Source organism: Pseudochaenichthys georgianus, chromosome 15 (assembly GCF_902827115.2).
Source record: "Pseudochaenichthys georgianus chromosome 15, fPseGeo1.2, whole genome shotgun sequence".
In the NCBI taxonomy this organism is placed as follows: domain Eukaryota; kingdom Metazoa; phylum Chordata; class Actinopteri; order Perciformes; family Channichthyidae; genus Pseudochaenichthys; species Pseudochaenichthys georgianus.
In genome coordinates, this window is record NC_047517.1 from 3,381,248 (window position 1) to 3,393,875 (window position 12,628).

A 12,628-nucleotide genomic window follows, 5' to 3' on the forward strand; every position below is an offset into this window, starting at 1 on the left:
CCGGATAATATCCTACTTTTATCATTTTCGAATCATAAATATATCGATTAGATTTATGATAGACTTTTGAAACTACAAGAAGATAGGAGGACTTTTACAAAAAGTAATAGAGATTTTTGTCCAGAAGGATAGGCAAATGGACTTCATCTTCATGTAAGACTGCAATTGTATTGAAAATGGGATCTTACTAAGAGAGAACAATTCTATATTTAAATGATCAAATTAAATGTTGTGGGTATCCTTCTGTTGAACTGTCTGTTAAAATTAATTGAAGCATCAGACAAAAAAAGCTTTTGAAAATAATATTATATTTTGATTTAGGTCAAAATATAATATTTGTAAACCTGAAGAGTCAGAGCCTCAGCAGCCATGAACCTCACTGCAGAAGCTTATAATAGACATCTAAGTTTTTTGTGCCCCACCACTTTTGCACAAATAGAAACGCCACTGACCCCGTGACTAGGGTTAGACAGTCTATGGGTTAGACGTTAGGAGCTGATTTTTGGATTATCCGACCGCAACCCTAGTGCCTGTGCAGAGCTGGCAGCCGGAAGCTGTGATCAGCTGGTGGAGGAGGAGCTGCACGAGAGGTGAGCCATCTTCCTCCGGCAGAGTAATAGATCCTGGACGACAGGAATACGGGAAATCATCTGGGGATCCCGGTGTCATTTGGAGGCAGAGACGTTTGATTAGACGCCAGGACAGCCGGTGTCCGTCGGGCTGGAGGAGATGTGAAGGACTCATCAGGACTTGAGCAGCAAGCTGAAGGAGGAATATATCGCTGTCAGCTTCAAACGTCAGAGAGGAGGCTCCCATACTAATACAAAGACAGAACAACATCGAGCTAGGAGGGGAGGGTTAATGCCGAGAAATGAACCGTTTGTTGCCTATGAAAATGCAAAAGTCTAGAAGATATGCAATATAAATAAGCGTCTACGACAGGAGTTCGAAAGGTGTAAAGCGTTATCATCACTAGTACATGTAAACAAACAGCTACTCAAGCTAGCTCAGGTTAGCCGATTGGGGGCTAGCTCTCTGGACTGGTGCTAATACACAAGGCTTAGCTAATATAAGGCAGTTTACGGGAGCAGGGCGAAGGTGGACCGCTCTAAACACACTGGACGTCGGGTCAGAAAACATATACCCTCAATATAGTTGTTCGCAGTCGATGACAGCCTTTTGTGTTATCAGACGATGCCGCTATTAGCATAATTAGCTAACGGTGAAATGTTATTTGCAGCCCAGCATAATAACACTAAACTCGCGCAGTACATGTAGAACAACGATGTTACTAATGCTACGTGTGTTTTTCACATGGATTAGTAAAACATATGTATCTTTGAAATAAGAGTAAGCACGTTAAGGACTGGCGTAACTGTTAATGCTACAACAGTACATCCAGTGACCCGGGGAGTCTGGTGGATAGACAGAGTAGGACGAGGATGATGGAAAATAACTTTTGGAAGATTTAATCACATTGCCATTCCTAGCCAGCTATTCGTTGTACCCGCCTTCATGCCTGCATACCGTTAGTGGGTGGACATTTGTAGTTTTGCATAGTAAAACTTTACTCTTGTTTTATTTGTGAGAGTAAAAACACTTGGCTGTGTCAGTGAACAGAGCATAGGGCCTCAGTTCCCTCAGGCTGGAGCCACAGCTCAGCCTGGCAGCATGGACAGAGCCGCGATACATCTAAACTAGTTGTTTGCTTCAAATAAGTAAAAAAAACCACATCTTAACAAAGGATAATTGACTTAAAGATACTTTTTAATCGTAGTTGTTTGTGCATATTTTCCTACAGACTATTCAGAGGAGATCACTGCATGGCCAGTTGTATTATGTAGCTGTGCGGCCCAGCGGTAAGCCTCTCAGCTGTGTTTTGGTTGCTAGTGGCCTCCCCTCCCCCAGTCTTCAGACTCTGATTCTCCCCGACTGTTGGACACAGTCCGCCGGGTTTCCCCTTCATTCCTGCTCTGAAGAAAGGCCGTGGCCTCAGGTCGCAGTCCCCTGGACTCCGGGCCGTTAACAAGTGGATGTAATGGAACTGATGTTTGCCGAGTGGGAGGATGGGGAGAGGTTCTCCTTCGAAGACTCGGACCGGTTCGAAGAAGACTCTCTGTGCTCCTTCATCTCAGAGGCCGAGAGCCTCTGTCAGAACTGGAGGGGCTGGAGGAAGCAGTCCGCTGGACCCAACTCCCCCACTGTCAAGATCAGAGGTTGGTGGACACACATTCGTAATTATTTGGAACACTTAGATATTGCGTGAATGTTCTTAGTGACTGTGCAGAACTGAAGTCAGTTAACATAAGTTTAAATTACATAGCATGTATAACCTCTCGGAGAAAATATGTAACATCTACTTATAATGATATAACTCTAAAAGACAGATAAGTTGGAATGATACAATAGAGGCTTACTGGTTATTGTGGTAATATTGCAAACACTGGAGCTACCCGAACCAGTTGGCTTTGTTAGTACAAAGCAAAATGTATATATTAGTAACTGAATTTATTTGCATTGAAGCAAAAGCATGGGGGGCAGTTTTTAGGTTTCAGTAGGCCAACAAACCAATACTCCAGTCACAATCTCAAATAGCCATTTTTCTTGTATTTGAATCATTTGCTTTTGTGTTATGGAAATGTGGAACCCCCTGGCTACAGGTAGATCACCACTAAGGTAGGGCTGGCATCACAGAGTGACTCCCAATATGATACTGATCAAATCAATGCCCACGATAACTGTGGTATAACGGTAACACAATCATCTTAACATTGACGATCTGTTGGATAGATCAGTGTTTCTGTGTAGAAGAAAAATCAACTAAAGAGACAAAAAGCAGGACTTACATGTGTATACTGCGTTGTGGTGTCAACTAGTGTGGAACATTTTGAAATGAACCAAGTTGAAGTGAAAAAAGTCACCAAGTGAGCAACTATGACACCTTGTCTTGTCAGGCGTAGACGCATCACAATCAGTGTTTCCTACTGGCTTTCAGGGAGAATGGTGGCTTGATCCTGGAAGGTGCATCTAGAACTGACCCTTTTCTACTAAGCTCAAATTGTTTATGCACTACTGAGCATTTATAGAACCTAAGTGCTGAAGAAGGCAAAGCAAAGTATCAAGGATATAATGCTCTATAAATGATCATAGATTTACAGCCGTTGTTATGAATGTGTGTGGTATGAAGTCCCAGAGTGTCATGTCACATGCACTTCTTATTCTGTATGGCTGGGAAACATGCTACATGCCTTGCATAGGTCACTGGGCCTGTTCTTTTCAAACTGTTTATATGACTTAATTCAGTCAGACACAGTAGCCCACCCTGTGCGGGGGGAGTCTATATGAGCGAGTCAGCTGACACTCCATCATGACCCTCCTCCTCACCGGGGGCTGCATAATGGAGGCTGGAGTATGAAAGGGTTATGTTGGAGGGCTTGAGGTTTATCCGAACTACAGTGAACATCTGTTGCCTGTGGCTCCACAGATTTAAACTCACTGCAATATTTAAAAGCACAAGCGGGACAGGAAATTGAACACATGTTGCTGTGTGCACCAAGGATTTATATGTCAGTTGCTCTGTGACAGATACGGATGTACTGTACATTTCTTTCAGATTTAAGATGGCCACATGTTTGAGATCAGGTTGGAAAGTAGCAGCACAAACTCTGATGAGTGCCGTGTCTCTTAATGAGAATAGCACATTTAAGGTCAGTCCACCTTAAGTGAGCCTGTGCTTAAGTGTTGCTAACTTCATGGCCCATCCCCCTTTAATTTCATCCTTTAGTTAGCAGGTCTCAAGCAAGACTAGATGACTTGGCTTGGGCCTTGATGAGTTTAGAGTAAAGTAGAGCTGTTCATGTTTGTTAGGCTGAAACCGATTGCACATCGTCAATGAGCCATCCGCTGATACCAATTGTTCTTGGTATGGTATATACATACATTACAGATTCACTTTTTCACCAACCTCCCCTTAACCACCTTGAGAAATAAAATCACCTTTGTAAAAGATAAAAGTCTTTGTAAAGATAAAACAAAAAAACGTTATCCTCATTTCTATTGTGGTTATTTGCATAAAAATACATAATTACAAATAAATGTTATTTTATTTAAATATATGCTTTAATGAAAACATTTCTTGACAATAGTAGTTTTAATTATGCACTATTAGTTGCTCAGAGCTAGTGTTAGGAAGTGAAATCATATGAGATCTAATATCGATTGTATTAAAAAGCTCTTCGCTTAAAATGTCCTTTTACAAGATTACATCTGAACAAGCAATATGACTGTCATAATGTGCCTTGGCTCAATACTCATTCCTGCTGGATGGACCTGAAGTAGTGTCGGTTAGCCAAAGGAACCTGAAGTAGTGTCGGTTAGCCAAAGGAACCTGAAGTAGTGTCGGTTAGCCAAAGGAACCTGAAGTAGTGTCGGTTAGCCAAAGGAACCTGAAGTAGTGTCGGTTAGCCAAAGGGACCTGAAGTAGTGTCGGTTAGCCAAAGGGACCTGAAGTAGTGTCGGTTAGCCAAAGGGACCTGAAGTAGTGTCGGTTAGCCAAAGGGACCTGAAGTAGTGTCGGTTAGCCAAAGGGACCTGAAATAGTGTCGGTTAGCCAAAGGAACCTGAAGTAGTGTCGGTTAGCCAAAGGAACCTGAAGTAGTGTCGGTTAGCCAAAGGAACCTGAAGTAGTGTCGGTTAGCCAAAGGAACCTGAAGTAGTGTCGGTTAGCCAAAGGGACCTGAAGTAGTGTCGGTTAGCCAAAGGGACCTGAAGTAGTGTCGGTTAGCCAAAGGGACCTGAAGTAGTGTCGGTTAGCCAAAGGGACCTGAAGTAGTGTCGGTTAGCCAAAGGGACCTGAAATAGTGTCGGTTAGCCAAAGGGACCTGAAGTAGTGTCGGTTAGCCAAAGGGACCTGAAATAGTGTCGGTTAGCCAAAGGGACCTGAAGTAGTGTCGGTTAGCCAAAGGGACCTGAAGTAGTGTCGGTTAGCCAAAGGGACCTGAAGTAGTGTCGGTTAGCCAAAGGGACCTGAAGTAGTGTCGGTTAGCCAAAGGGACCTGAAGTAGTGTCGGTTAGCCAAAGGGACCTGAAGTAGTGTAGGTTAGCCAAAGGGACCTGAAGTAGTGTCGGTTAGCCAAAGGGACCTGAAGTAGTGTCGGTTAGCCAAAGGGACCTGAAGTAGTGTCGGTTAGCCAAAGGGACCTGAAGTAGTGTCGGTTAGCCAAAGGGACCTGAAGTAGTGTCGGTTAGACAAAGGGACCTGAAGTAGTGTCGGTTAGCCAAAGGGACATGAAGTAGTGTCGGTTAGCCAAAGGGACCTGAAGTAGTGTAGGTTAGCCAAAGGAACCTGAAGTAGTGTCGGTTAGCCAAAGGGACCTGAAGTAGTGTCGGTTAGCCAAAGGGACATGAAGTAGTGTCGGTTAGCCAAAGGGACATGAAGTAGTGTCTGTTAGCCAAAGGGACCTGAAGTAGTGTCGGTTAGCCAAAGGGACCTGAAGTAGTGTCGGTTAGCCAAAGGGACCTGAAGTAGTGTCGGTTAGCCAAAGGGACCTGAAGTAGTGTCGGTTAGCCAAAGGGACCTGAAGTAGTGTCGGTTAGCCAAAGGGACATGAAGTAGTGTCGGTTAGCCAAAGGGACCTGAAGTAGTGTAGGTTAGCCAAAGGAACCTGAAGTAGTGTCTGTTAGCCAAAGGGACCTGAAGTAGTGTCGGTTAGCCAAAGGGACCTGAAGTAGTGTAGGTTAGCCAAAGGAACCTGAAGTAGTGTCTGTTAGCCAAAGGGACCTGAAGTAGTGTCGGTTAGCCAAAGGGACCTGAAGTAGTGTCGGTTAGCCAAAGGGACATGAAGTAGTGTCGGTTAGCCAAAGGGACATGAAGTAGTGTCGGTTAGCCAAGCAGGACTGATGCCCGTTGGCTGCCACCAGCGTTACATGCCTGAGGAAGCACATGTGCGGGGCCGGGGAAGTCGACTACTCCACAAACTAGACACAGTTCTTGCTCTCAGTCACCTTAACAGGAGCGTTTCACCACTGCTGTGTACTACTAGCTGTAGTCAACTCAGGGAGAGGAGGAGGAGGGAGGGAGCAAGGGAGCAATAGTGGTGGAGCTAGAGTTTGAATGAACAAAATGTATAGCTTTTGCGAGAGGAAGGCAGTGAATTGGAAGAATAAATGGTTATTTTGTGATTGTTTCACAGTGGTTACAAACAAACACACCGACAGCTCGGCACCGCCATGCAGGAAGGTTTTAGATTTTGAATGAATGCACATGTGTTCCTGCTGTTGCCTCCACTCTGTCTGCTGTGTATGAGTGGCATAATGCTAGCAGCACAGTTGAGACCGAGGACACTCTGAACTGAAGCAGAAGACTAATAAAACATCTTTGTGTCCTACGGAAGCTCAGCAGGCCTTGATGTCTGCAGACCCACGGAGGAGCAGAGGTCTGGCAAAGGGGGAGGTGTTGGACGACTTGGAGAAAATAAGAAAATAGTCAGTTAGGTCAACTCTTTATTATTTATACAGCCCAATATGACAAAGTAAAAGTAAGGCGTAAGGGGCTTTATCTGGACAGTCTACTTAAAGGTGGGGTGGGTCATTTTGGAGAAACCATCTTGAGTGCGCTAGAATTTGAAAAAATCTGCCACTTCCTTACAGAGCCCCTCCTCCAACACACACGAACGCGCACATGACCAATGAGGGCACGAGATAAGTTTGTGCACAGATGGAAGGCTGACAGGCAGGTAGGACATCCAGTTACTTTAGCGGGCCGGCTCAGATGATTGGTCGTGCTTTCTACAGTCCTACAGCTTCCACAGATGACATTTTTTTTATGGATGTGTTGTCAAAGCACTTCAGATATTCACTGCTATCGGGATGTTAAGAGCATTCCATGCAATGTAACAACAAGTGTATCTGAAATAAATTACATACCCCACCTTTAACTGTGATGATGAATGGAACTGAAGTTTCAATTCCTCAGCAATATAGAAGAATAAAAGATAATAAGATAAATAGTCAAGCCACAAGCAATGTTTTTAATTCCTGTAATGCATAGGGTTAAGAAACACTTTACACTGTACTTTTCTGACACATAGAACAACATTTCTGCAGATTCTGATACATCTGTATTAAGAAGCTCATTTCAGCCAAGTTAGTGGTTGGGTGCCAATTGGAATGATACCACATAATATGATGAGAATTAGATTAAAAGTTACGATTTTCTCTTCTTTATCAGTTCGAAAAAAGGGCGGTAAAATAAAATATCTGTGTTCTCAGGCGGTCCACCGAGAAGATGGAACTCTAAGTCAATGGTACCCGTCAGTCAATAAGTGTACATCTGTGGGAACACTTCATCACAGCACAACGATGATGCTGATGAGGCTGACGTCAGCTGTCAAAGGAGACAGCTGTTATGTTAAAAAGCCAAAGCAGTACACGTAGCTGCTGCATGAAATATAAAGGTGTTGAAGTGTTAGCCTGTCACTCGTCCGCCTCCAGACTGACGGGACATCAATCCTCAATGGATTTTCTATTGGAACAAATATGTTGCCGGTAATCATTCATCTCCAATTACATGATGTAGTTGTCTGCTTGGCTGACCAACATACGGCTCGTTGGAGCTAAAACAATGCACAGTCTTCTTAATGTTAATGTGATTGGCGAAACCTAAGAATCCGAAATATTAGCAGTGAAATGACAGCATCTGTTTTCACTCATTACCTTTACATAGAGCAGGGGTGCCCAACCTTTTTGAACCGAGAGCTACTTTTAAAGTAGCCAGTCTGCCGAGATCTACCAGTCCAAATAGAGAGGCGTAGCCATTACTACCAGGTGAATACACACTTCTACTTGTATAAAACTGACCTTTGTACGATTAATACTTCATAAAATACTGCAGATCCTTTATCTCACCTATTTCTAATCTACACACATACAAGTATCTAACTGAAGTCACACAACAGTGTTGTTGATACAGAGTTGGAGTTTATGCACACGTCACTACAGTGGGTGATGTTTTCAAGAAACATTGAACAGTGCTGCCACATATGACACGGGGACAAAGAAAAGACTCTGAACCCTTTCTTTGCCATTATATAAAAATAGTGTTGCAACAAAAGTATAAATGAGGCTTACTAATAAGACAACTCAGATCTGAAGCTACTCAGGAATCTGCTGCCAACGTGCAATAAAAGAGACAAAATTAATAGAATCAAAACCTTTTTTGTTGCATTTTAGTAGATTATAAAAAGAAATGCCTTTAAAATAGGATGCAAGCAACACTAGTTTCTGAACCTGAATTGATAATAGACTATAATCAATTTAAGTTTGCATTCTTATACCATTTTGTACAATGATTATAATGAATAAGTTCAAACAAACTAAAACTTAGCTGATTAATAACGGTATCTAACTTGAGTTTTTATTATATCAAAAACCTGTTGAAATGCTGCTGTTATTTTTTACTGTCCCCCAAAAGCGCGCCGGCAGCCTCCAGGAATGCTTCTTTCACAACTTCGCCGTCTTTGAAAGACTTCATGTGTTTCTCAAGAACGTGACTGACACGATAAGATGCTCTGGAGCAGCCTTGCTCTTGTTGTTGGGCCTGGTGAAAATGGACTGCTGTGCATTTAGCCGTCCTTTCAGGCTCCTCCCCTTTAGCTGTCCTCTCAGGCCCCTCCCCTTTTGGAGCATAGGGCAGAATTAGGAGAGAATTCCGTCTCGTAGCGTTTGTGCACTGTTTTGAAATGCCGCTCCTAAATGACCCTTCTTCGATAAAGCCTCGCTCGCATTGCAGATGAGACAGATGGACTTTGAATTGGAATACATACAAAAATAATCATCCTCCCACTCGGAGTGAACATTATATATTTGGGGCTTGTTTGCTTCTGCCATAATTGCGGTCTTAATTGCGGTCTTGTGTGTGTGACTGTGTGACTGTCACTCCTGTTGACACGGACAACGTCAGCGAAATAGTGCCCACTGCCCACCAGCCACGCCCCGACACATGGGGTCACGCCGGCCAATCACAAAGCTTTGATGCGTTCAAGTACATTATTCTGGCACAGGAAGATAATGTTACAGGACATTAATGATAAAACAGAATATTGTTGTTCTATTTTTAGACACATCTCGCGATCGACTGGGAATCTCCCCTCGACTGGTTGGGCACCCCTGGCATAGAGGGAGAGTAGCTGTGAGAGTAGCTGTGTGGGTTGCTCTGATGAAAATAAGACTTGGCGCAGAAGCAAGAGGTTTGACTTAAAGTTATATTTCACACCTCCATCACCAAAACCCAACAGGTGGTGGAAATTGGTAGTGCTGCTAAATGAAAATGCTGGCACTTTTCTGGAGCAGCTTGTGAAGACGACAGTAGCAGCATTACAGCTTTTTACCTGTTGTCCGCAACCAAGCTCAATATGTTAATTCCATGCAGAGTGTGGATTAACATTTAAGATAATGTGGCAGGTTTTTTATATGTGTCTGGTTAAAATGAATGTATAATCGGGTAATAAAAAAATGGTCTTTTAGATATTTTAAAACAACAGTTTGTTGGACTTAAAAACAAAACAACAAAAACATGACCTTTAAATTGTTAAGTGAACTGAAATCTATGAACTTCTACCTACTGGAGTTGGCAGCTCTGTTATCACCCGATCACCTCACATGTCACTGTTATCTGTCCAAGACTCAGCTGGTGAGCCAGTGTAAAGAGGGAGCGGGAGAGTCTTCAGCTCTCTGCCAGCAGCTACACAGCTGTCAGTGGCTTCCCTCTGTGCTTGCAGCTGATTGGTGGACAGCTTACTGTCATTCACCTGCAGCAGCCAGTCATAGGCTAGCAAGATGGGCTCTGTTGCTACCCAGCAACCCCCTTCTCCACAGGTTTTAGCTCTTGACAGTCAGATAGTCCCAGTTTCTCACCATATACCAACACTGTAGTGTGGCCACATGTCAATGGCTCTCTCTGTCTGCTTTGATATGTTAAGGTCTCTGATGATGGAGATCACCAGAGCACAGAGGTCTGTAATCTGAGAGCCAAGAAACACACACACACCCACGCACGCACACACACATAATACGCACAAATACATATTGAAAACAAAGAAACCCGATTGAAAGCAAACCCAAGAACTTTCTTCAGACTGGATCCAAACACAGAGAAGAATGAGACTTGATCCAAAATGAGGCGGACCTGAACAGCAAGCCTGTTCTACCTCAAACTGTCTTTTTCTTTGTCATCATGTTGTGCACAGTAGATGATGCAGGCGGTGATGATTATCGCCTTAGATCTTCTTGGATACTAGGCATAATAACACACTAACTTAACTAAGTAAATACAAAGGGACCTTGCCAAAACCGATTCTGAAACTAATATGGACCTAGCTGAGGTCACGGTTTGGACCCATGAAAACCTCTAGTTTCCATTCGCAGCCATCTGTCTTTCTTTCACTGAAATCTTGAGGATATTTTGACCGTTTGTAAAATGAGACCATTATTATTATTTTTGTATTGTTGTTTTTGTTATTTTTTATTTTAATGAATGAAGATTGACGTCTTGTTTGCAGTGATGAAGGTGCAGCTGTGTGAGTGTACTGTAGTCCCATTCAGCACAGTGACAGCCTGCCTGTGAAGTGAGTCTGTACCCTTCTGTCAGGCACTCGCCCTGCAGCCTTAAGACAGTGACACTAGTGAGTGAAGCACTCGCTGCAGTCCTTGCTCCCGAGGCTGGTGGAGCTGATCCTCCTCTCCTCTCTTCCTCAGACGGCCAGGTGATTCCTCTGGTGGAGCTGTCAGCGAAGCAGGTAGCGTTCCACATCCCGTTTGAGGTGGTGGAGAAGGTCTACCCCCCCGTCCCAGAGCAGCTCCAGCTCCGCATCGCCTACTGGAGCTTCCCCGAGAATGAAGAGGACATCAGGTGAGAGGCTCCTCTCTTTGCCTCTCGTTGGGGATATGCTTTCTGACAATCCTGGCAACTATTGATATTTGAAGAACAATGAATAAGTTTGACTCATTAACTGAAGTGTTTGAATGATTTACTGTGCTGTGCTGAAAAGAACCCTCCACTCCTAACCCAACCCACTTGGAGAAGTTAACATGACGTCTCTTTCCTGCTGCTGCAGGTTGTATTCCTGCCTGGCTAACGGGAGTCCGGATGAGTTCCAGCGTGGAGAGCAGCTCTACAGGATCCGAGCCGTCAAAGACCCCCTGCAGATCGGTGGGCGTTTTCAGCTCTCATACCTGCTGTCGATTCAACTCAGAATACTTTGTTGTCTATTACATTTGACTGAGCGACCGTGTGTGTGTGTGGCTTGTAATGATGTAATGTACGGCGAGAGTAATATAATAATATCAAATAAAGATAATAGATATACGTTTGTGTTTCTTTGTTCAGCCCTTTTCTGTGGTCTGCTCTAACTCTGTGTTGACCCGTCTGCCCTAGGCTTCCACCTCAGTGCCACAGTGGTGTCCAACCAGTCGGGGCAGTCCAAAGGCGCCTACAATGTGGCGGTCATGTTCGATCGCTGCCGCATCACTTCCTGCAGCTGCACCTGTGGCGCTGGGGCCAAATGGTGCGCCCATGTGGTGGCCCTGTGCCTCTTCAGGATCCATAATGTGAGCTTCTGTCCACACGAACACAATACATTTGACTGCATCCCAGTTCCATGACATCAAGTGATCAGTCCTTTTATCCCAGTAAAGCCAAACGAATGATTAATAGACTACAGGATGCATCTGGCAGCAGCATCCTCAGAGGAGAATTCAAGGATAAGTCTCTTCTCATGAGCATCAGAACAACTATTGACACACATATATATTTAGGAAACATGGAAAAAAAGCAAATACATGTTTCTTAAGTGGAAAGGTTTTTTGATTTTATTTTAATGTTGCTGATCTGTGTGTGTGTGTGTGCGTGCGTGCGTGCGTGCGTGCAGGCATCAGCAGTGTGTCTGAGGGCACCTGTCTCTGAGTCTCTGTCCCGGCTGCAGCGGGACCAGCTGCAGAAGTTTGCTCAGTACCTCATCAGTGAGCTGCCTCAGCAGGTACTGTCCATGTTCTGAAGCTGTTGACTTTATAATCCAAACTATTGAGCAAATTGAAAGTATGATATCTGTGATGCATACATCATAGATTTGAAAAAGCAGACCTGGTATTCATTCAGTTTTGTTTATCCAGATTCTCCCCACGGCTCAGCGGCTGCTGGATGAGCTGCTGTCCTCTCAGTCTACTGCCATCAACACCGTGTGTGGAGCTCCAGGTACAGAGCACTCGGGGTGGCAAGCACATCTCATCAGTGGACCCCCTGCAGCTAGATGGCAGCGATGTTACTTATGTGGAGAGGAAGTGTCTGTTTTAGTTCTGTGTCTCTATGGTATCCATAGAGAGGATTGTTTGGATAGCAACTTATCTCAGAGCTGTTTTCCATCAACAAAATGTTGCTGTAACTCGAGCAAAGAGGAGGTTTTCTTTCAAAACCCCGATAGCTCTACAGTTCAACAACGTGCAGCAATGTGAACATGGAATAGAAATGTTCGTAAAGTAAACTGGACTAAATTAAGTAAGACGTGTGTGTGTGTGTGTGTGTGTGTGTGTGTGTGTGTGTGTGTGTGTGTGTGTGTGTGTGTGTGTGTGTGTGTGT

The 12,628-nt window shown here is 44.0% G+C and overlaps 1 protein-coding gene across 1 annotated transcript in view; it reads left to right on the forward strand.

Moving 5' to 3' along the window:
* The first annotated feature begins 532 nt into the window (after positions 1-532).
* The window catches only part of zswim8 (zinc finger, SWIM-type containing 8), a 44,943-nt gene continuing 32,847 nt past the window's right edge, over positions 533-12,628 (forward strand). Inside the window, exons 1-6 of the mRNA XM_034101146.2 lie at positions 533-2,216; positions 10,753-10,906; positions 11,112-11,206; positions 11,432-11,604; positions 11,925-12,032; positions 12,166-12,247. Coding sequence (XP_033957037.1) covers positions 2,039-2,216; positions 10,753-10,906; positions 11,112-11,206; positions 11,432-11,604; positions 11,925-12,032; positions 12,166-12,247 — 790 coding nt within the window. The 5' untranslated portion in view covers positions 533-2,038. The remainder of the gene's footprint in view (positions 2,217-10,752; positions 10,907-11,111; positions 11,207-11,431; positions 11,605-11,924; positions 12,033-12,165; positions 12,248-12,628) is intronic.